Here is a 22,497-nt window from a genome sequence, read left to right on the forward strand (position 1 = left end):
GACATTTCCTTTTTTGCTTGCTTTCTTTTCCACTTCCGGTCTCATCCTGTTTCGGCGTGTTTTTCTTTCATGCGGACATGATCTTTTCCGTTGCCGTTGCCTTCGGTATCAACTGTAACGGCCCCGTGACCGGTATCTATCCCGCCATGCCCGACTCGAGCCGGAAGGTTGTTGTGGTGAGATCGATACGTTCAACAATTAGCCTGATGCTATCGTCTCCTCATCGAACTCTTTGGCTTCCATGCCATCGTTGCCAATGCCATCGTCCATAACACTTTCCACCTTGCCTCGTCCTTGACAGAATTGTTGAGACCTTTGGCCGCATTCTTGGCGGGTGAGCAGGGCCAACTGGGTCTCATCAATTTTGTCGATACGAGCTTGACTCTGTTGGAAATTACGGCGTTATCATCCTCATCAGCAGCATCCCGGTCCATCATGGTGAGCATGTCATCGCTCTGGGAGTTGTCAATTTCGATAAACTCGTTACTGTCAGCAGAGAATATGACATCGTGAGAGCGCCAACAGTGAACCACCAACAACTCGGCGTGATGGCTTCATCAAGTTGATGTCCGAGGATCCAAACATCTGGCCTGGTCAAGAAATAAGAGGAAGAATAACATGATAGTTCTAATAACATGCTCAGACAGTGAGAAAAGCGCCGGACTGGCTAATGTGCCTGTTGGTGATACCGAAGGCCATTTGGTCAAACGGTCGAGATCCGTCCATATTGGCGTGAGTGTGATGTGACCTTGGGGGCCAACCGGGGATATTCAGGGTCCTAATCGGATTCGTCGATGGGCTCCCGGAGGACCTTCCTTTCATTGTCGCGTTTCCTATTTGACCTTCTTGTTCCTGAAAACAGGGACGTCGGGTCTGCAGTGGCAGTGGAAGGGTCCGTTGTGTCGCCCCTGGATGCCCGACCCGGGGACAAGTGGAAATAACAGGACAACTGTCGGTGGGCGCGGTAGTGGTACCCCTCCGCACCGGCCCTCCCCCCGGCTGTCGCTAACAGCTGACCCTGCACTAACTCCGTGTAAAACCGGCCCGTTGCAATAAAAGAGGCCCTAAAACTCGCGGGGCAAGGGTGACGTCATGTCCTAAGTCGTTAGCATGACGTCGCGTATTTTAGTGTAAATTGATGACCTCATAAGAGCGCCTGTTGAAAATGTCCTGCAGCTTCAAAGGTTACTTTGGTTACTGCGTGGTAGAGTTTTCGCTTTGTGTTTCGTATTAGTGGTGCACAGTGGTCCTTTGAGGCGAGGGTGTTAGTGAACAAAATGGGAGGAATTGTGCTTCTTTCAGATGATCGATTTGGGGGAAAAAAGACAAAGCTGCTCACCTACAGGTAGGTATCAGTGGCCCAAGCCGGAGCGTTACGTTACCTCCATTGACCCTCGGCGGGAATAAGCGAGCATGGTGTTTATAGTAGACCGTTCCAGACTCAACCTCTTATCACAATAAACTATCCAAACAATCAGATGCTATACCACAGTACATCAGTGACACCAAGCCTTGGGCTGAACAGTGTCATCTCGTACAATAAACGGGAGGTCTTTGAACGGGCAAAGAATGGTCCCCGCTGCTGCTGTAGTGGTCCTCGTTGGTGTTTCACAATTTCCCCTTTCAAAACACCAAAAAGATTGGAAGGCGAAGAAGGGTCCAAGCAGAAGCCGGGTCCTGACTGGTTGTTCAGTTTTCTGCGCTATCGAGGAGTCACTGAGAATATACCGTAACCTGACAAGATCGGCCAAGAGGCAGCCACCATTGCCTTCTCTCTGTTTCGTCTAGAGGTACCTATTCTTGCGGACGGATGGCGGCGGCACTGTCTCTGGTTCCAAGTTCCGGGCCCCGTCCCTTGTGTGGCTGAACAGCTTTCCGTCCGCCAACATTTCAAGTTCTCTTTGTCCGAATCACAGCGGACTGTGGCTGTGACAACGATCTTGCCTCGCCGAGGTTCTAAAGAGGACATGTGCCTGTCCATCTTTGCCGTTAACATTCAGGAACTCGCTCATCTGGCCACTGTCAATTTGTCTTTGAACCAGTCAACGGACAGAGTCTTTGAAACTCGCGATAGTCGATACAGTAAAGCCGGATTTGCAAGTACAAGGGTGCCTTTGGCCCCCTGGACCGGGCGACTTACCCCACTTTTTGGGTCACCTCGCGATCACAGTGGGCAGCGGCTTCCAGAGGGTCTGTGCACCCACCCCCCCTTCTACAAAATCACCCTTAAATGCAAGAAAAATGGCTGCCCGGATTCCTTGTAGATACTTCGGACAGTATTGTAGGCCCCGGAGATGCGCATTTCAAAGTGGAGAAGTGGAATATGATTATATGGGCCTACAAGGGTAAGATGGAATAGCGAATCTGGATTTCTCAACGCTTTTTCGCTTTTTCCAGCTGTTCGGTTCCATACCAGACTCTGACAGGAAACTTCAGCTGACGGAGGTGGCGGTTACCCAGTCGGTCCAAGTCGGCCCCGGTCGTCCGCTGGTCTTTTGTCGCCAGCGTCTTGGCAATAGGGGTCTGAGGCGCTTCTAGCCCAGACGAGTATCGCTCAAAAAAAAAAAAAAAACCGTACGATGGCGTTGGATTCGGACCCTGGGAATGTTGCTGGGTAGGAACTAATGATATTCACAGACAACAACACCAGAGACCAGCAAGTCGTCATTTGTCATACACTCCATACACTACCTCTACCTACATACTGCACCTCTACATAGCATAGACAGCCGTGCTGACCACCTCATACATTTCTGCACCTGCGACAACGGAAGCAGCAGCAGACGTGAGTCGAGGTGGACGGCTTAAGTCAAGACTCAACTCGATTCTTCTCTTCTTTCCCTCAGCTTCTACAGACGGAGCGCACACGAAAGAAGCAGACGGGCTTGGCCGTCTCTCTGAGACTGTCTCATCTGTATCTGTCTACTGTAGGTACCTAACCTAACCTAACCTGAACCTTTCCCTTCAGGGTCGTACATGGTTTGGGCTCAGCTGTGTGCAACCAAAACACGACGGGGTACATCATTCTCACATTGCACGCTACAACGCTCCTTTCCTTGCTGCTACTTTCCATTGACCGTCGTCGTCTGTACATTTTATTGTTTTCTTCTTTTTGGTCGCCACGTTGTCGCACCCTTACACCTCTAACACCCTAGCATCTCACCCGACACACTGTCGACACTGTACGCGCACCTTGGCCAGGACTCTTGCTCCCTGGAATGACGGGCTGCGGCCACCACCCTGCCAGACATCAGCAACAGAAATCCCATGTTGATCAACTGGCCAGACAGATGGGGTTTTCCTAGATCTGCATGCCTCCATCCGTCCTCCATCCGGCCTACACCCGGAAACCGCACAAACGATCGGCCCCTCCAGTTTAGACTGCCCTGTTAGACCAGTGTGCCCTCCACCACGGCATCCTCGCAGCCCTCGCAGTCCTCTCTCCATCACTCACTCAGTCCGTCCAACTTTCTCGGATACACATCTCCCACATTCGCCCTTGACCATTCAGCCCCGCGAGACAAAGTGGAAACTGTGGATCGCGACGCCAAGGAACATCCTCCTCGACCCTCGACTTCTCCTCCTCCAGTTCCATTCTCTTCCGTCTCGTCTAGACTCTAGCCGCTCTCTTTCCGCTTCTAAACCTATCGCGACCTCGTGTCGCCCGCCTATCTAGCTACAGCTACCTCATCTGCTCGTCCTAGTCTACTTTGCGCCGCTACGGTACCGGTACGGCACTCCATCCATCCCCCTACCCTCCCCCTCGTCTACCGTACTTTGCGCCCCTCCCCTCCATCTCAGATTCCTTTGCGATCCACCACCTGGCGCCCCTTGGCCGTTAGCTAGCAGTCTGGGTTCTGGTTCTGACCCAGTGACCCTGGCCCTGAGTCGGACTCTCTGCTTTTTACCTACACTATCGAGCTACATACGACTCCCAGGCTTTGAGGCGCGAGGTGTGTTCTGTCTCTCCTCTGTCTTGGGTGGTGTTCCCCAGTGTCTTCCAGGACATCCCATTCTGCATGGGCTTGTATGAAGCACTCATTTTCCTATACCTTGCTAGTCTGTTTAGGCGCTAATATATGCGCTCGCTTTGCGCCCAAAGTTAGAGATCGCCCTAATTGCTTACTCTCCTTCCGGATCGCTGCGAGGGACATTCGAAAGAGCAGCCAGACAGTTTCACGAAAAAAGGAGCATCAGCCGGTCTCTCAGGTCTGGAAACCACACAGCTTCCCACAACAACATATCTCCACGACCAGCGCAAAACGACGACACACGCGGATGCCATATCAACAGCCTGGCAGCGATAGGTCGCAAGCTTGGAGGGACTCGACATCACAAAGAGACCCCCGGGTCTCGGGGACACGGAGTTGGCTCCGGTAGGCACAGGCACAGGCACAGGCACAAGCATAGGCACAGGCGCAGGCACAGCATATAGCGACAGGCATGGACGACTCAACCCCGACCGCCGAGGGGCATGGTCAACTAGGAAACAGCCACCAGACCCCCGACCAACAGGCCGCAAACAACATCAAAGTCCAGGACTACATCGATAACACAGCCCTGGCAACGGATTCATATGCCCATGATGCCTCCAACAGCTCGGCGAATGCAGATGGCGGCTCCTCGGCTATTACTTCTCCAACCAACCTGTCATCATGGAGCACATCCTCAGATCGACAACTAGGCCACGGAAGCGCACAAGATCCCGAAGACCGCGTCTTCCCTATTCGTTCCGTCATTAGTGTCGACCCAGCCGCGACATCGACAGTCAACGATGATGTTCGCGCGCGTCGTAGAATGTCTCTGTCCGAGGGTTATGGGACTACAGTGGGCGGAAGGACGACCGCCGCGACAGGGACTGGAAATACCGCGACTCCCATCCGTCCGCATGCGTCGACCGTCCCGACTACCAAAGCAGGCGCCATCGATGTCGAAAATAGGCCCACTATCAGCCAGAGTCAGTCATCTGTTTCACAACCTGATGGAAGCTCCGTATTCAGTTCATCGTCCGCGGGTACTATGCGACAACAGCGCCGCATGAATACCATGACAGGTTCCCTGTCCAGTGTCCAGGCCGATGCCGAAAGATATGGAAATGGGCGGCCTATAGAACTCGCCCTGAGGGATTCGTCCGAGGAAGAGTCCGAGGAAGAGTCCGATGGCGGCGCAGACGGCAGAGGAGACGGCGGTGACCTGGGTACGATCGGGGCATCCTCGTCTTCTGGCAGGAAGTCTCCTGACGCTCTTCCCGAGACACACTTCACAGCTCGCTTCAAGCATGTCGTGACCGAGGAGGGCCATGCTGTGCTTACCGGTCGAGATGGGCAGCTACAGCGGTGCGAAGATGAACCAATCCGTTAGTTCCCTTTCCCATCTTGGAAATCTCGTAATCAATGCTAATCATGGGACAGATACGCCGGGCGCTGTACAGGGCTTCGGATTAATGGTGGTCATCCAGGAAGAACAAGACGGCCGCTTCATTGTGCGATTCGTGAGCGAGAACTCCAAAAGAATTATCGGCTACACACCACAGGAGCTCTTCCGAATGAACAACTTCCTCGACATCTTCACGGATGAACAGGCCGAGAATCTGCTGGATCATGTCGATTTCATTAGGGATGAGGACTCGGATCCGGCTGTCAACGGCCCCGAGGTTTTCAGTCTCTCCATTCGACTCCCCAAAGCCAAAAATTTCGTCAAGCTATGGTGCGCAATCCATGTACACCCATCACGCCCGGAACTGACTATCTGCGAGTTTGAACTCGACGACGACCACGATTACCCATTGCGACCTCCCGAGGAGGATTATCCAGACACACCCGAAGACACCCTACAGTCGAATCCTACAACGGAAGAGCTCACCGAAAGTACAGAGATTTTGAGCAAGCCACTACGAGTCTTGCGCAGTGCGCGCAGGCGAAGAGGCGAGGCAGGAGCAATGCAAGTGTTTGATATAATGAGCCAAGTACAGGAGCAGTTGGCAAACGCTCCCAATCTGGAAAAGTTTCTAAAGATCTTGGTCGGCATTGTCAAGGAGTTGACGGGCTTCCACCGGGTCATGATTTACCAGTTTGACTCGTCGTTTAACGGCAAGGTCGTCACTGAGCTGATTGATCCGATGCAAACGAGGGACCTGTACAAGGGACTGCACTTCCCGGCCGCAGACATTCCCAGACAGGCACGCGAGCTCTACAAGCTCAACAAGGTACGATTACTGTACGATCGAGATGTCGAGAGCGCGAGAATCGTTTGCCGAACGCCCCAAGATTTGGAGACCCCGTTGGACATGACGCACTCTTACCTTCGCGCAATGTCGCCAATCCACTTGAAGTATCTTGCTAACATGGCAGTGCGCTCTTCCATGTCCATCTCGATCAACGCCTTTGGCGATCTTTGGGGTCTGATTGCGTGCCATTCCTACGGGCCCAAGGGGATGAGAGTCTCGTTTCCCATACGAAAAATGTGCCGGCTTGTTGGTGACACCGTCTCAAGAAACATAGAGCGTTTATCGTATGCTTCTCGCCTCCAAGGCCGCAAGCTTATCAACACGGTGCCCACCGACAAGAACCCGTCGGGCTATATAATAGCCTCCTCGGATGACTTGCTCAAACTGTTCGATGCCGATTTCGGAATGCTTTCGATACGCGAGGAGACCAAAATCATGGGCAAGATTGAGCAGTCGCAGGAGGCGCTAGCTATGCTAGAGTATCTGCGGCTGCGCAAGTTCTCATCCGTGGTCACCTCGCAGGACATCAAGATCGACTTCCCCGATCTTCGTTACCCACCAGGATTCCAAGTCATCGCCGGTCTTCTGTATGTGCCCTTGAGCGTCGGTGGGAACGACTTTATCGTCTTCTTCCGCAAGGGTCAAGTCAGGGAAGTGAAGTGGGCGGGCAACCCACACGAAAAGAACATCCAAGCTGGTTCCACCGCGTACCTCGAGCCCAGAAAGAGTTTCAAGGTCTGGTACGAGACGGTTATTGGCAAATCTCGCGAATGGTCGGAGGAGCAAGTCGAAACTGCGGCAGTGCTTTGCTTAGTGTACGGAAAGTTTATTGAGGTTTGGAGGCAAAAGGAAGCAGCCCTGCAGAGCAGCCGTCTCACCCGACTATTACTCGCAAATTCGGCACACGAAGTGCGCACGCCGCTCAACGCCATAATCAACTACCTGGAAATTGCACTCGAAGGTTCCATCGACCAGGAGACCAGGGACAATCTTGCGAGATCGCATTCAGCCTCAAAGTCCTTGATATACGTTATTAACGATTTGCTCGATCTGACCAAGACAGAAGAAGGGAAGGATCTAATCAAGGACGAGGTTTTCGATCTGCTTGCGTGTATACGTGAAGCTACAGAGCCTTTCAGGCACGATGCAAAGCGGAAGGGCATCACATACGAGGTCATTGAGCACCCCGGGCTCCCTCGCCTCGTATCCGGAGACCAGAGACGAGTCCGACAGGCGGTCGCCAACATTACAGCAAACGCCGTCAAGCATACGTCTGAAGGGTCTGTCAAGGTTGAGCTGTACGTGGCGGAAGTACAGGATAACCGAGTTCGCATCGATATTGTGGTCCAGGACTCTGGCAAGGGCATGAGCAACGCCCAGCTGGATGCGCTTTTCAGAGAGCTTGAACAAGTCGACACGGATCTTGGATTCGAATCATCTGACGAACACGGCGCTGACAAGTCGCAAAGCGGTAAAACGCTCGGCCTGGGTCTTGCACTTGTCGCAAGAATTTTGCGAAACATGGATGGGCAGCTCCGGCTGAAGTCCGAGGTTGGAAAGGGATCCAGATTCGTGATCCAATTGCCCTTCGACCTTCCCGAGGAGGAAACAAGCCGAGATGCTGTGGGAGCAAGCAGTGGCCACGCCGCACAGCCGTCTATCGGATCTAGTAACGCCTCGGTTTCCGCTGCCTCCGCGACCCAGATGCAGGACGGCGAAGTGATGCTGGTCGACCGCAACAACGGCAGCTCATGGTCTGTCAATAACGCGACTGGCTCGCTGGCGTCCAAGAAGAGCTATGATGACAGTCAGAGCATCGAAAGCAAAGGCAGCGGACGAAGTGCGCTCAGCGATGCGAACAGGCTCATTGGCGCCATTCAAAACCCTCTCACACTAGGCGAGCCCGAGCCAGAAAGCGTCGCTCGGCAAAGGAGGGGCTCACGGGGTCCCTACTACAGCCCAGCTTCCAGTCTCCTCGGACCCTCTAAGGGGCGGTCGATCAGTCCAGGGAGCCGAAAGCGGCCAGATGCTCCTGCGCGGTCGGTCTCGTCGCCAAACACTAAGAAGGTTTTGCCTCGCCAGAAACCAACGACGGAAGTTCCAGGGCCTTCTGAGCCACCAGCAGCAGCAGGAGTACAGTATGTGACTGACAGTAGGGTTCCCATCAAGCCGGTGAAGCTGCCGGACGAAATGTTTGACAAGCCCGTGGTTCCGCCGCAGAGCACGTCAAGGGTGCTCTTTGAAATCAAGGATGATGTTGCGGATAAGAAGGCGAAAGCAGCACCACCTGCGGTCAAGGAAAAACAGCCTGCGCCATTACAACCACCCGCGCCAGTCACGCCCGCGCCCGCGCCCGTCAAAGAAGCTTCAACAAACAAGCTGCAAGTCCTGGTTGCCGAAGACGACCCCATCAACGTCAAAGTGCTGCGCAAGAGACTCGAGAAGGCTGGGTACAAAGTCACCCACGCCTTGAACGGCGAGGATTGCGCAGCAGTGTATGAAGACAAGCCCATGGTGTTTGACGTGGTCTTGATGGATATGCAGGTATATGTTTCCCCTCCCTCCCCCTTTTCTCTCCATCACCACCAATACTAACTAACTCCTCCTTAGATGCCAATCGTCGACGGCCTTACTAGTACCAAGATGATCCGCGCCTTCGAGAAATCCAACCGGCACGGCGGCCAACAGCTATCCGACATCGCCTCCGACAACGGCCGCGTCCCGATCTTCGCCGTCTCGGCCTCCCTGGTCGAACACGAAAAGGACACGTACGTAGACGCCGGCTTCGACGGCTGGATCCTCAAGCCCATTGATTTCAAGCGCCTCGAAACCCTGCTGCAGGGCATCACGGATGATAAAGTCAGGAATGACGCGCTGTATGTGCCCGGCCAGTGGGAGAGGGGTGGCTGGTTCGGGAGGAAGGGGATGGGGCATACGGGGCAGGAACAACAGAAACATAACCAGCGGGAGCACCGGGAGCAGCAGCGGGAACAGCAGAAAACTGCTACGGTAGATGGGCATGGGCAAAGGAAAACAAAACCGGAGCCGAAGGGAAGTATGCTTGATGTGTAGCAGGCGGACGATTGACCGACTGGACTGTACGAAGGGAGTAAAGGGAACAAAGGGATTAAGGTAGTGTAGTGTGTAATTTGGGAATGGGGATGGGGTCGGGGAAAAAGTAAAATGATGACGAAGTATAGATATCCCTCATCATTGACGAGGACTATAAGAATGAGGAGGGGACGTGAAAGAGAGAGAGGGGAGGGAGGCGGTTTACATTCTACATATATATACTATACATACCTGAGAAGTTCACCGGTGTTTTTGGTGACAAGAGGTTGGAACGGGGCAGCAAGCAGGCAGGGGAGGAAAGAAAGGCTGTTGGCGGCGGCGATGGTGGTGTTCTGTCGACATTCGCAAGATATTGACTAAAGGCCTCTAGAGCTCATTGGTATTACTGTTGATGTTGCTCTTCGAGAGAAAAGAAATAAGATACCTGGATACATTGCCGTACGTACTGTTTTGTTTTGTTGAAGAAACTCCTAGAGATGATGAAATCATGTGAGAGCGCGGTGGATAGATAGATGGATGGATGGGTGTCTGATAGGTGAGGATTTCGGTGTGAATGGATGCTCTCATCTCTCACATTATATTTCGAGCTTAGGTCGCGAACCATCCATTCATTGCCGTTGCAATGCAATCACCTACATCGCATCGCGTCAAGCAATGAAGCTTCTGTCACAGAGTGGCATGGCTATATAGTGCGTGCACCCATCTTTTGGTGGTTTAGCGGACTAGGCAAGCACGCCCTGCGTGACAGCTTCAAATGACATTCATGAGCACGTTTTCTACCTAATCTAGAGGTAGGCATGGTATTTTTTTCTTTTTTTTTTTTTCCTTTTTTTTTTTTTTCCTTTTCTTTTTTTCTTGAGGGCAGCCAAGTCGTGCCGTGCCGTGGTGCAGCATTGCGATGTACAACAAAAATGCGAAGTACAGCGACGGTACAAGGCGAGAGGGGAGGGGAGAGGATGTGCTGATGGGACATGCCAGGCAGAATATAGGTGCAGCATTTGGAGAGCATGTCAACAAGTTCCGCGGGATTGTAGTATAGTGGTCAGTACTTCTCGTTGTGGTTCCAGTTCCTTTGTGACAAACACAACGATCCGAGAGGACCCCGGTTCGATTCCGGGCAATCCCACTTTTTTTTTCTTCTCGAAACTGTCCTCCTCCTGCCGTGGAAGGGGTTTTGAGTTTCAGTTTTTTTCCTGGTTTTCTTTTTGTTCTTTTTTTTTGGTTCCTCTTTTGTTGTAGTTTCGTCGTTTTGTGGTGGTCTTTCTTCTTCTTGTTTCTCTAGAGTAGGTGTTCTGCTGTGTCGTTGCGTGGTGGTTGCCATTCTTTGGTCTTGATGGTGAGGTGGTGTTGTGGCGGGGAATCGCGATTCGATGGTATTGGTTGGTTGGTTTTGCCGAATCTGGAAGGCGCAGACAGGTGCTGCGGGGGATGATGACAAGTGATGACTGCAGAGGCAGAGGCAGAAGCAGGCTGAGCTGAGCTGTGTCGGCGACTTAACAGAGGTGCGGATCATCGAGACTAAGGACACGAAGCCAGCCGGCCCATACCTCACAGTTACTCACCGTTGGGGACATGTTGACGAGGAGTTTGTGTTAAACAAAGAAACGTATCCTCTGCTAATTGAGGGAAAGCCCTTGTATTCAATGCCCCGGTTATTCCAGGATGTCATCTCGGTAGTGCGCTTACTTGGAGTACGGTACCGGTGGATCGATTCATTCTGTATATTTCAAGACAAAGACGACAAAACCGACTGGGAGCATGAAGCATCTTTAATGGAAAAAGTGTACACACACTCTTATTGCAACATATCCGCAGCAGACGCCGAAAACTGTTCATGGTCGCTTTTCAATGTGCGGGAGCCTCAATCGATCAACCCAGAGACACTTGCGCTGGATCTTGTCAGCGATGAAACTGGCGTGGTGATTCCAGTTCACTTTTACGTGTATAACTGTGATTTTTGGTTCAACCAAGTTACCGACGCATTGGTGAACAACCGTGCCTGGGTCCTCCAAGAACGCATCCTAGCCCCTCGAATCCTGCATTTCGGAAAGCGTCAGGTAATGTGGGAGTGCTGTGAAAAGGACGCGTCGGAAGTATTTCCTCACGGACTTCATCCGGAACTTGCGGCCTCTGAATATGTGCGATTTAAATCCTTCGCTCTTGGACTGGATCAGGGTGATCAACGGGGTTATTTTGATACTTCCAGACTGCCAGTCGCGCAGCTCTTATGGAACCGGATTATTTTCAGTTACGCACGATGCAGCCTTTCTCGGCCTGAAGATAAACTCGTTGCCTGCTCGGGAATAGCAAAAAGATTCCAATCCATGCTACACGATACCTACGTGGCTGGCATGTGGCGTAACAACCTTGAAGCTCAATTACTTTGGCGCAGAAGTTCAAGTGTTGGATCAAGGCCAGGCGTGTACCGGGCTCCTACCTGGTCCTGGGCATCCCTTGATGGCGCTGTAGGGCCGTCAATATGGTCTCAAGATGGCTGTAAGATCGAAGTTGAGGATGTGCATCTCAGCTACGCGACGTCCGACAAGACGGGTGGGATAACGGACGGCTGGTTACGCTTGCGCGGAGTTCTTTTGGAGACCAAGCTTGTCAACTCAATGGAGCATGAGGCGGCCTTTGATTTATACTTGGAGGGAGTGAGGGTGGCGGCTACTCTTACGAATGCAAATCGAGTATCACCCGTTGTGTTCTTTGATATCTCAGGGGACAGCGTTGACTACGAAGATGTCGAAAGCCGGGCTTTTTCCATGGTTGGACACACTGGAAACGAACGTTTCGGCATAGCATTGCTATTGTTCAAGATAATTGACGAGCAACGAGGTGTATTTGAGCGAATTGGGTTGGTTTATATATTTGGTGAGCAGGAAGAAAAGATACGGTCCCTCACACGGAGGCCAGGGAATTCAACCTTGCCCTGTGCCGAATTCAAGGACGGGAAGCACACCATCATTGTCAAATAGTACACCAGGAACGAGGGTTGGAGATAGAAGCAGATGAGGATGGCGATCTCCTTGAGCAAATAAGAAAGTTTCTGGTTCCAATCCATATATAGAGTCCCGGACTGTCCAAATTCGATCAACTTCCAGACCTAGATGACCCAGAGCACTTGGCCACCTTCGCAGCTCCAGATACCAGTAGTGGTATCTTCCTCCAGACTTGATCAACAACAGGAGCATTAAACGTCCATTATGTGACTCGCTGAACGAAAGACAAGAGATACATATCCAAATTACCGAAAGGGAAAAAGAGGAGAAAAAAAAGAGACAAAAACAGACAAGAAACACAAAAAGAAAAAAAAAAAAAAAAAAAAAAAAAAAAAAAGGGAGAGAAACCACAGGAAAGAAAAACAGAGGAAAGAGAACCAGACGAGAAAGAAAACGGAAAACGAAACACCCATCCATACCACATACCCATGAACCTCTATGCTCACTACTCATCTGTTCAACCATACAAATACCAAACAGCAAAAGAGGCGTGTCCCACAAACAGGAACTTATGCTAGACACGACAAAGCAAAACACAAACCTTCCCTCCAAACCACTACTCAACCACATTCACACCCCCATCTCCCCATCTCTCATATCTCATCCTCTTCCCATTCAGTTAGTTGCCCACACTCTCTCCACCGATCACCACCGACCACAGGTACCCATCAACGACCTCACCCCCTCCTTTAGTCAAACTCGCCATGTACAAGTTTCGTTTCCACAGTTTCCATAGTTTCCATAATTTCCATAATTTCCATAGTTTCCATAGTTTCCATAGTTTCCATAGTTTCCATAATTTCCATAGTTTACATAGTTTCCATAGTTTCCATAGTTTCCATAGACTGGGAAATTAGAAACCCATTCCAATAACTGGATAAAATTGTTCAACATGTAATGGGAATAGAAGCCCCTGGCACAGGCTGGGGCATCCCCATCCCATTACATTACATCGCACCTACTTCATAGGCTTAGAATAGAACATAATAGCCAAGTAGCGCCCGGGCAGTTTACATTCCGTTCGACGTTCTGTTTGAGGGACGTGAGCTCGTCTCAGCTGTAAAGGAAGGGCGGTTGTTGTCTGACGAAGTCATCATCGACGACAGGACTCTCTCTAGACTCTCTAGACTCTCGACATCAACAACAACATTATCTTCTTCAACACATTCAATTCCCGCACCATTTCTACGCATCAAGATAGCACAGCGACCAACTATCCGAGTTTTGTCTTCAGAGTCAGACGCTCAGTATCAATCCCGATCGATGCGTAGCCAGGAATGAAGTGATATGAGCTATTCAATCCCAGTAAAATGTACTACATATGGATCACAGCCAGACAGAGGGCCACCAAACTCAAATCTATAGGCATCCATAGGCGTCGGCATAGGATAAGTAAGCATCACATCACATAACATAACGAAATGTATGTATCAATAAGCGCTTGCATTCCATTCCATTCCTTCCCTCCCTCCCGCCCATCATCTATCTCTCCTTCTGCCCGGATTGGCATATATCTGCCCCATCGATCCCTTCAGATCTCACCAACAAATATTTCATCGAAATTCCGCCCCCCTTCCTTCCCCGCCATTACCGGTATCACGCTCTCCCCCAAATCCCAAGTGCTCATGCCCATACATGACTCGGGAAAAGCAGCAGCCACACGTAACTGTCCGTTCCAACGCAACATTCACACCCACCCACCCATCTTCTCAAACACCCTCACCCACCCTCCCAACTAGATCTAATAAGCACTCCGATAATAATCCGCCAACCCATCGTTCTGCCCCTGCCCCTGTCCCTGTCCCTGCAGCCCCGGGGCACTCGGTCCCTCTGCTCCTCCCTGACCTTGACCACCCGGCGCTGACGGCGCCCCAGGCGGTACATAAGCCTTATACTGATGCTGTGCCCCACCACCGGGTTGCAAAGCCGCAGGCGGCGGTGCCGTCGATGACACCTCGCTACCAGCACCATCATATCCCGTATGCGTCCGTGAAGAAGCAGCAGCCGCAGCGGCAGCAGCAGCAGCTTGGTGGTAAGGATTCTGGGTGTGGTATCCGCCCTGTGCGTAACCGTCGGGAGCACTGGGTGCTGAAGGAGCTGAGGGAGCTGAAGGAGCGGGACCGGAGGGAGGAAGGGGAGCAGATCCTACGTTGCTGCTGCTTCCTGCTCCGGGGGCGGGGGCTGTGGGGCTGGCTGGTGCGTAGGGGTCGTCGGTGGGAGCTCCCGGAGCTCCTTGGTTGTAGGAAGGAGCGGAGGGAGCGTTATAGGATGGGTTGGAGAGGGGGTTGGTGCTGTGTTGGGCAATGGGCGAGTCATAAGCCGAGGTAGAGAGCTCTTGGGGGGCACCACCGTTTGCGCTGCTGTATGAGCTTGTGCGATTGTTGGCTCCGGATGCGCCTGGGGGTTGGTACGGGGCATACTGGTTGCCTGGTGGTGGCGAGGAAGTCGTGTTCAGCGGAGCGGGGGCCATGGGGTTGGACCCTGATGGGATACGCTGGTCTTGAGGTCGGGAGGGACCACCATATGCTGGTTGCGGTTGCTGTTGAGGATAGGGAGGTTGCTGTTGATGTTGTCCCGGGCCTTCAGCACCACCCATGTAATAGGGCGCAGGAGTGCCAGCAGGGCGGATGAAATGGTTAGGGTTAGGCGACGGCGAGGTTACAGGATACTGGGGTGCATCTAGGTTGTAGGTTTATGTACATCAGCTTTTGTGTCCTTCACTGACACTGGATCAATACATCCCTTGGCCACCGAATTCTCCCACGGGCGTACCTTGAACGGGCGCTGGAGTATAGAACCGAGGAGGCTCCTGTTGCTGTTGCGGAGGAGGCGCGCCGTATCCCCCAGATCCGTAGCTGTTGGTCATTGGAGGTCTCATTGCGTATTGGTGATAAGTCGGCCCTGGTGGGTGCGACATGGAAGATTCGAGGAGCGCTTCATAATCTCTCCTAGCCTTGATGAACTTTTCGTTCAACTGTGTGAAATCATCTATATGCCGTTAGCTTGTAAGTCTTGAGTGAAGAATAGTCCAAGATATACCCTTCTTCTGCGAATACTTCTCAATCAGCTTAATAAGCTTAGGCCGAATCGCCAACGTCTGGTGATATAGTTTCTGTTGTTCGTCGTCAGCACATCGCCTCTCAACCCCGTTTCAAATCATCACCCACCGAAATCTCCTCATTATCCTCCTCTCTCGGCCCCGTGTTTCCAGCACTCAAGAGCGTCAACAGCTTCTCCACATTCTTGATCTCCGCAAACACCTCCGCCTCCATCTGCGCCTCACGCTGCAACTCCTCCGGCGTCGGATCCGTCAACTTCTCGACATAGTTCAGCGGGAAGATGCCCGTCTTGCCCTTGAGAGATCCGCGCCACCAATCCTTGTACACGCTCTCCAGCACGGCAATGACATCGCCCTTCTTGAACTCCAGCTCGCCCGGCTCCGAAGGCACAAAGTCGTAGAGCGCCCTGACGCGGGACACGGTAGCGGCCGTGGTACCAGAGGGAACCGATTGCGGTGTTGCCTCCGCCTGGCCAGCGGTTGAGTTCGTGCGTCCCTCCGATGCTCCTCCTGCTCCGGCGTTACTCGGCCCTGCCGCCGCACCACCGGACGAAGACGCAGTTGCTCCCGAAGCACCAGCGGGTCTCTTCTTCCGTTCCTCCTCCTGCAAGCTGAGCTGGAGAGCCATCTGGAGCTCGTCCTCCTCCTTCTGGCGGTCGGCGTCGGTGAGCACGTTCTTTTGCGGGGCGCTCGGGGGCTGCAGGGTCGGGTTCGACTGCTTCACGCGGTAGTAGGCGTCGTACATGATGCCGAGGTCGGGGTCGGACTTGAACATGTCGGACCACTCCTTCATGCGCTCGAGGATCTTGGCCTTGACTTGGGTGTGGGTGTTGCGGTCGTTGGCGAGCTTGAGGAGGGCGTCGGTGAAGGCACGGCTGGAGAGCTCGCGGTGCATGTTCTTGCCGCAGTTTTGGGAGAGGGCGTTGGAAACCTGGGGGATTTAGCATCATCTATCTGGAAGACATGGGCTGGTAGAGAGGTGACGTGATGAGCTCACCTCGAGGGTATACAGCTGGACATTGGCGTTCCTATGGGCCAGGCGCTTGATCATGCTGTTGACAGCCTCCTTGGCACCGTTGGCATCGGTGGCTACTCGATCGCAGACCTCCATGATGGCGCCCCAGTCCTCGGACGTGAGGTTTTCGTCGGTTGCCTTGTCTGGGCGAGAGCTTGGTGTCAGCACAAGTGCGAATACATAGACGTCGAGGTAAACATACTGATGGCCTCATCGTAAGGCCCTGCGGCCGCCGCTCGAAACATTGTGATGGCTGTGTTTGGTCTGGCAGTTGGTGTATCAAGAGTTGTTTGGTCGGCGGATTACGAGGAACAGAGGGGTGGTAATGGGCGCAACCTCAGGGATGTCGTCACAATCACTTAGCGAGAGGTCGGTGTTGGTATCGGTATTGTTAGGCAGAGGAAGAGGGGGAGAGGAGCTCGACCACCGGGAGCTGCCTGGAGCTGGTTTGGAGTCGTGTCGAGTTATTGGGATGTACAATGGATGTGATTCGTATATGGCGCGCAGAATGATATTGGAAAGATTCGAGCTGTCGAAGGTGTTTGGATGTTCTCTGGATGCTCCAAGTGGAAGTTGTCGCACCAATTCGCCGTTGGCAGCAGCGGATGACGAACCTCCCTCCCGTCTCGCTCTCTGTCTGTCAGCGCCCCAAACCAACACCAACAGGGGACTCGAACACCACTGAACAGGAGCACGAGGGTGGCCTGCTCAGCCTCGATTCCATCCAATCATGTGGGGCATTTTTGCATACAGTGGAGGACATGCTCCACTCTTCAGTGCAGCGGCATTCCGTCATTCGAGTTCCATTGCGTCGTCGCCTTTCTCTTGGCTCTGTTGCCGCTCGTAATCGCATCAAGTGTTGAAGGCAGTGAGGTTGGTGATGGGAATCAACGAGATAGAGTGTTTCTTTTTCAGCTATCTCAAGTTGGTTTGAAGGAAGGCTCTCAAGAACTTCTTAATGCCATATCGTCTTTGCCATGACAAAAGATCACGCCTCATGCCCCTATCCTCTTCCAAGTTGGGAATAGTTTCAAGTGACTTATACACAACACAGCCCCCGCTGGGGCCTTATGTTGGTCCTTGTCCCATATGATCTAAACTGCTGAATATCACAACCACAACCAGCTTGAACTCATTTTCTGTACATTGCACGGGGACTCTCGAGTTGTTATATAGTTGTTATATATTGAAAAATCCAATTATCTTCCCAGCTTTAACTGCTGCTACTAACGCAACAAGTATATCGACTTAGCTGGCGAGGAACAGGTGTCTAACAGCCACTCGCTGAGGCTGGAATAGGCTTCCTAAATATGAACAAACAAGCTCAAGACCCTCCACGTTCACCCGTGAACCCCCAACGATGCCGACTGAAAGGATCAGCTACCCGTAAACCCGAAAAGAACAAGAGGGAGGAGGGAGAGTTTTCCGAGGATCAAGAAACCCAAAGTAGGCTCATGTCGAGAATGGCATCTGATTTCTCTGTTCTGTGGAATGTAGACATCAACCCTTCCCGACTTCCTGGGTATACACCGCTCCCGTACTGTGATCCAGAGCAATGCAATGCACACCAAGTGAACTACCATCCCCGACGCGTAGTTCCCCTAACCTCATACTCTTCTCCATCACCCACACTTCCACCGCCAGCATTTCCACTAGCCTCTCCAGTCCCCGGAGCTCCTCCCCTCAGCCCCCTTGGAGATCCTCCCAACACACCACCACCTCTTGGTTCTTCCAAACTGCGCCTCGAAGGCCTCTCGAGCTCGGACATGGCGAACAACAATGGCTCGTCATCGGCGCCATCCTCACCCTGACCAACACCCATCCCGCCGCCCCTTCCAGCCAAGGTGCCCATATACCTCATCCCGGTAAACGATCCCCTACTACTCGACTGGGGCGGTGTCCCCCTAGTGCCGGACCCCATCCCGCTACCGCGCCCTTGCGTGGAACTCGTCGTCGTGCCATGGTAGCTGTACCGCGACCTGTACGGGGTCCGACTGGTAGTCATGAGCCTAGCCGGCGAGTTCGTCGGTTGATTCTCATTTGCCTGCCTCAGCTCCGCCGAAGCCCTGATATCCGCCGCGGGCTGAAGTTGCTGCATACCAGCCATTCCACTCCCAGCCGAGCTGCCCTCGTTGCCATCGCCGGAATTTCTTCGCTGGAAAGCAAGGAGGGTGCTCAGCGAGGGTGCCTCGCCGCCGTCTGCCCCGACGCTCAAGCTCCGCTGGGCGATATCCGAATCATCTTCTCCCGTCCCGGCGCCCGCTCCAGCCGCCAACGAACGGTGCTGCTGGGCCACGGAACTCGCTCGGCGGTTCGCGCTACCCGCATGGAGCAGGCGAGGAGAGAGCGGGATATCGATTGCCGCCGAGACTGCGCCGCCCCCAGTTTCCTGTTGGCGGTCGGTTTGCGTAGCCTCATCGCCATCTTCTTCCTCCTCCTCGGTGGGTACCACATGAGACCTCCCTCTCCTGGTGTAGCTAGCCTGGGCCGGGTAATCAATAATGGAGTTTTCGCTCAACCGACTAGGAATCGCGGGCGTGTGAGGCGTATGCGGGCTCAGGGGCTTTCCGCCCGGTGAGCTGCTGACGCTCGCACCACTCATACTGATGCCCGGATTTCCCAGGCTACCTGGCATGTTAGGCATATGTCTGCTGCTGGAGCTCGAGCTCCGGTGCAAAGTCGAAGATCCCATCATCATGCTCTCCGTCAGCGCATTGTTAGAGTCCCTCATGAGGTGGAATTTGTTGAGCTGTGCAGCAGTGCGACGAGCAGCAGCTGATTGCTCTCCCTTCTTGGTAGCCTCAAAGCTCGGCAACTTCTTTCTGTTGTCAAGCTCTTTAAGAAACTCGGAAATGTCATCATCCGTTTGGAATGAACCTGAACTGGCCACTCCACCCACGGGTTCAGCGAGGAGGGCCGAGCCAGGTTGAGCCGACGAAGACAGGCTTTGTCTGCCACTACTACTGGCTTCATCATCGCCCGTCTTGCTTTGGCCGCCAAATGAGGTCCGCGATCGGCGATGGCTGAAGCTACTGCTATACCGGCTTTGGGGCCTTGGTGAGCTAGACTTTGGAATATCCGTCGGAACGGCAGCACCCGGACCACGCAAAGAAGCTGCCATTCCTGCCGTAAGCGATGACCTGTTCCTGGCTTGTGAGATTCCGCTCAGACCCGAAGGTCGTGGAAGCGAATGTGGTGAGGCCGGTGACCCATGATCTGGAATTCTGGGACTACCGGATATCGACCCAGCTTTAAATGGTTGAAACGAAATAGAAGGTCGTCTGCTGCCTTCCAGATCCCGCAATGTCCGGCTTGATGCACCACGGATGGGCAGAGAATGTGATGGCTCTGACTGGTCAACGCTGTGCGCAGAAGAGCCCGGTGGCGAGCTAGTGTCTGAACCCGCAGGTCGAACAGCCTTGAGCGCCGAGATGGGACTTGTGCCGAATGCGCCGGCGCCATGAAATGTCGATAGACTGCCATATGTCTGATGCGGTTCTCGATTTCCTCGTCCCAGGCGGTGTGAGGGCAAAGATCCGGGTTCGGCATACGAGTCCGCTCGGCCGTGGCTGACTGGTTGCGGTCGTTGAGGTATTGAGGGCTTGAAGAAATCCTCGTCTACACCCATGAGTCGCGAGCTCAGCAGAGCGTCCGCATCCTCGACCCGAAACGTGCAGTCATTCCGATAGATAACCGAAGCATTGAAGCGGCCTACGGGCACTTCTAGATCACCAAACATGTACTCCGTTACTACATCCTTACTGTCAGAAAGGGGTTGCCGCAGCGGATCGTAGTTGAGGAACTCGGCCTCGGCCGGCACAATGCGGCACTTTACTTCCAGGGCGGGATGGATGGCCTTGGTCATGGTCTGCTGGGAGAACTTCCAGCCGGGCATGACGCGCGTGGCCAAGAACAGCGACCGGAAGAATACTATGCTCCGTTTATAGATTGTGGGCAGGCTGGGTCCAAAATCTTGCAAAGCGTCATCATTCGGAAGGCACTTGAGCTCGATGCGCCATCGTTCCAAGATGACCTCGGTATTCCGTTTTTGGAGGTGACGTTTCCGTGGTGAATCCTCGCTCGATTCCGAACTTTTCAGGGCTTCCAGAACATCCCACCTCTTGCCATTATCGTCCACGAGTGCGAGGCTGTGACTGCTGGAAATGCGCGATGCGTCGATGTAGGTCTCGATGACCATGGGAGGCGGGCGATTCGTAAAGCTGTCGGAATTCCTGTATACGCGGAGCTCATCCTTGAAGTCTTCGGTATCCACGGTCTCTATCGAGAACTGCATCTCGTCGTCAGCGGCTTGTCGCACATTCTGGTAAAATGAAACCCACCCATTTATTAAACCCTTTCTTGGGCCCGGGTGTTAGATGCTGTCGCGACCCGATGATGAGGACGGCGGCTTTGTAGTAGAAGTTCTGGCACTCATGTCAGTTAGCCAGCGATAAGGGCGGCTTTGTCGAGATTGCGCACCTGAATGATCTGGTCCAGCTTCTTGATGGCATCCCGACTTGCGGCATGAGCGGGGGCATCACCGCCATCCTGACCACCACCGGCTCCGTCCTTGTCCGCGGCGTCGGTGCTGGTGCGAGTCCGGGGATCCCTCTGGTTGTTGGTGCGTGTGGGGTTTGTCTGAGCAGAAACTGCGGGGGAGGAGACCCTCGGGGGATGACGAGATTGTTGATGCATTATGGATGGCAGTCGGCGGCTATGTATAAATGATATTGCGTGGGATGCTTGACACGGGCGCCAAGCCCCGGCTCCGGTGTGACTGATAACGATGTCGCGAGGCTGCCGTGTCTGTCAAAGCGAGCGCAGATGGAAGGCGTCAATACGGGGAATATGGCTGAACAGTCGGATGAAAAAAGGGGGCTGCGTCGAGAGCTGCGTCGGGAATATTCGAGTGTCTAGAGGATGGTCGGGGAAAGGCGAGGCCAGCGGACCTTTGCATCCATCGTTTGTTATCGGCGATCAGTCGGATAAGGAAGGCAGACAGAGAGGAAGACAATGGAAGAAGGGGATGAAATCTATAGTCTAGCAAATGGAGGTTGGGAAGAAACACAAGGTGATGGGTCGTCAGGCCGTGCCACAAGGCAGAATCTGAGAGGCCGATGTAGGAAAAGAGAAAAGAGGAGGAGAAGGAGTCGAGAGATGATGGATGGATGGATGGGAGGTGTGGAATGAAAGGTAGGGATCCAACTCGACGTAGACGGGATGACTTGGTTGGCGGTGACTGTCACAACACTCGGACCAAGATATCGCGGAACAAGAGCTTTAACAAACGATAACAGCATCTCGATACAAAACTGTTAGTAGAGCACGTCCATTTGCACTATCTCCAGCGCGTCAGAGAAGCGTGTAGAGTGGTTCCAGTGAGGCAGGTCCGGGGTTTCAGGGTTCGTCGTGGCGGCTCCGGATAACACCAATCAATGGGCCAATGATTGGCAGTCATCCGGCACACTCCCGCGCCGAGTGGAGCAAATGGCTGCGTGCATGGGGGAGCTTTGTCACTGTCCACCACTGTCTGGATAGCACGGGCACCGTTGATACTGTAATCTGTTAATGTGTTACTCTCCGAGCACGCCATCAAACGTCGTGTCGAGGTCGACATTCGGCATTTCCTGTCATTAATATCCAAAGTCCATCGTGTAAGAAAGGAAAGAAAAGAGGCGGCAAAAGATCTCAGATGACGCTGTCCAGGTGCGGGCCTTGCCGTGGCCGGGTTCCTGGTGACTGCCGATAACACACTATCACTAACAAGGTCGCTTGTGTCCCTTGTGACTTCACTTTGGTTGCTGTGACTTTCCTTCCACCCCGACCTTGTCTCGGTTGACTACGTACCGTACCTCGCAGCCCTTCTTTCTTCGAAGGTGCTTGTCTGTTTGATGCTGCAGTGCATCAATATGTAATAGGTAGGCAAAGTGACAACCTCTAAACGCCAACCTCCCCCGGCAGTGGGCATGCCAGGACCGCCTCGTGATCACCAACTTATCTTTCGTCATCGAGTCATCGACAGCACAACTGCCCCTGAAACTCTGAAAGGGTGGGCGGTCAACATCCAACATCTTCTTCTTTTGGTTCGGCCAACTAGTTCGCTAACCCTTTCCCCAAGTTGTCC

The 22,497-nt window shown here is 53.2% G+C and overlaps 5 protein-coding genes and 1 non-coding gene across 6 annotated transcripts; 3 read left to right on the forward strand and 3 right to left on the reverse strand.

The window, feature by feature from the left end:
- Positions 1-4,132: 4,132 nt before the first annotated feature.
- On the forward strand, positions 4,133-9,481 carry B0H65DRAFT_222033 (putative phytochrome 1). The gene is made up of 3 exons (XM_062822062.1): positions 4,133-5,356; positions 5,412-8,770; positions 8,837-9,481. Exons 1-3 carry the CDS (start codon positions 4,444-4,446, stop codon positions 9,296-9,298), a joined length of 4,734 nt encoding a protein of 1,577 aa, XP_062680313.1. The 5' UTR covers positions 4,133-4,443; the 3' UTR covers positions 9,299-9,481.
- Positions 9,482-10,264: 783 nt separating this feature from the next.
- Positions 10,265-10,837, reverse strand: B0H65DRAFT_468502 (uncharacterized protein). The gene has a single exon (XM_062826963.1). The coding sequence runs from the start codon at positions 10,809-10,811 to the stop codon at positions 10,341-10,343; it is 471 nt and encodes a 156-aa protein (XP_062680314.1). The 5' UTR covers positions 10,812-10,837; the 3' UTR covers positions 10,265-10,340.
- Positions 10,323-10,424, forward strand: B0H65DRAFT_t280. The gene has a single exon. It is a non-coding gene; the product is annotated as a tRNA-His (tRNA).
- On the forward strand, positions 10,838-12,376 carry B0H65DRAFT_468503 (uncharacterized protein). Its single transcript, XM_062826964.1, has one exon. The coding sequence runs from the start codon at positions 10,942-10,944 to the stop codon at positions 12,274-12,276; it is 1,335 nt and encodes a 444-aa protein (XP_062680315.1). The 5' UTR covers positions 10,838-10,941; the 3' UTR covers positions 12,277-12,376.
- Positions 12,377-14,041: 1,665 nt separating this feature from the next.
- Positions 14,042-16,618, reverse strand: B0H65DRAFT_509612 (uncharacterized protein; the record flags this gene model as incomplete). The annotated part of the gene is made up of 6 exons (XM_062828332.1): positions 14,042-14,979; positions 15,073-15,288; positions 15,340-15,412; positions 15,468-16,289; positions 16,356-16,516; positions 16,576-16,618. The coding sequence occupies 6 exons, from the start codon at positions 16,616-16,618 to the stop codon at positions 14,042-14,044; spliced, it is 2,253 nt and encodes a 750-aa protein (XP_062680316.1).
- Positions 16,619-17,529: 911 nt separating this feature from the next.
- B0H65DRAFT_222125 (autophagy-related protein 13-domain-containing protein) lies at positions 17,530-21,237 on the reverse strand. The gene is made up of 3 exons (XM_062822063.1): positions 20,853-21,237; positions 20,714-20,803; positions 17,530-20,661 (listed from the first exon to the last, which is right to left on the reverse strand). Exons 1-3 carry the CDS (start codon positions 21,066-21,068, stop codon positions 17,950-17,952), a joined length of 3,018 nt encoding a protein of 1,005 aa, XP_062680317.1. The 5' UTR covers positions 21,069-21,237; the 3' UTR covers positions 17,530-17,949.
- Positions 21,238-22,497: the final 1,260 nt, after the last annotated feature.

The sequence above is a fragment of the Neurospora tetraspora genome (assembly GCF_033439725.1).
Source record: "Neurospora tetraspora strain CBS 560.94 chromosome Unknown B0H65scaffold_5, whole genome shotgun sequence".
Lineage (NCBI taxonomy): Eukaryota > Fungi > Ascomycota > Sordariomycetes > Sordariales > Sordariaceae > Neurospora > Neurospora tetraspora.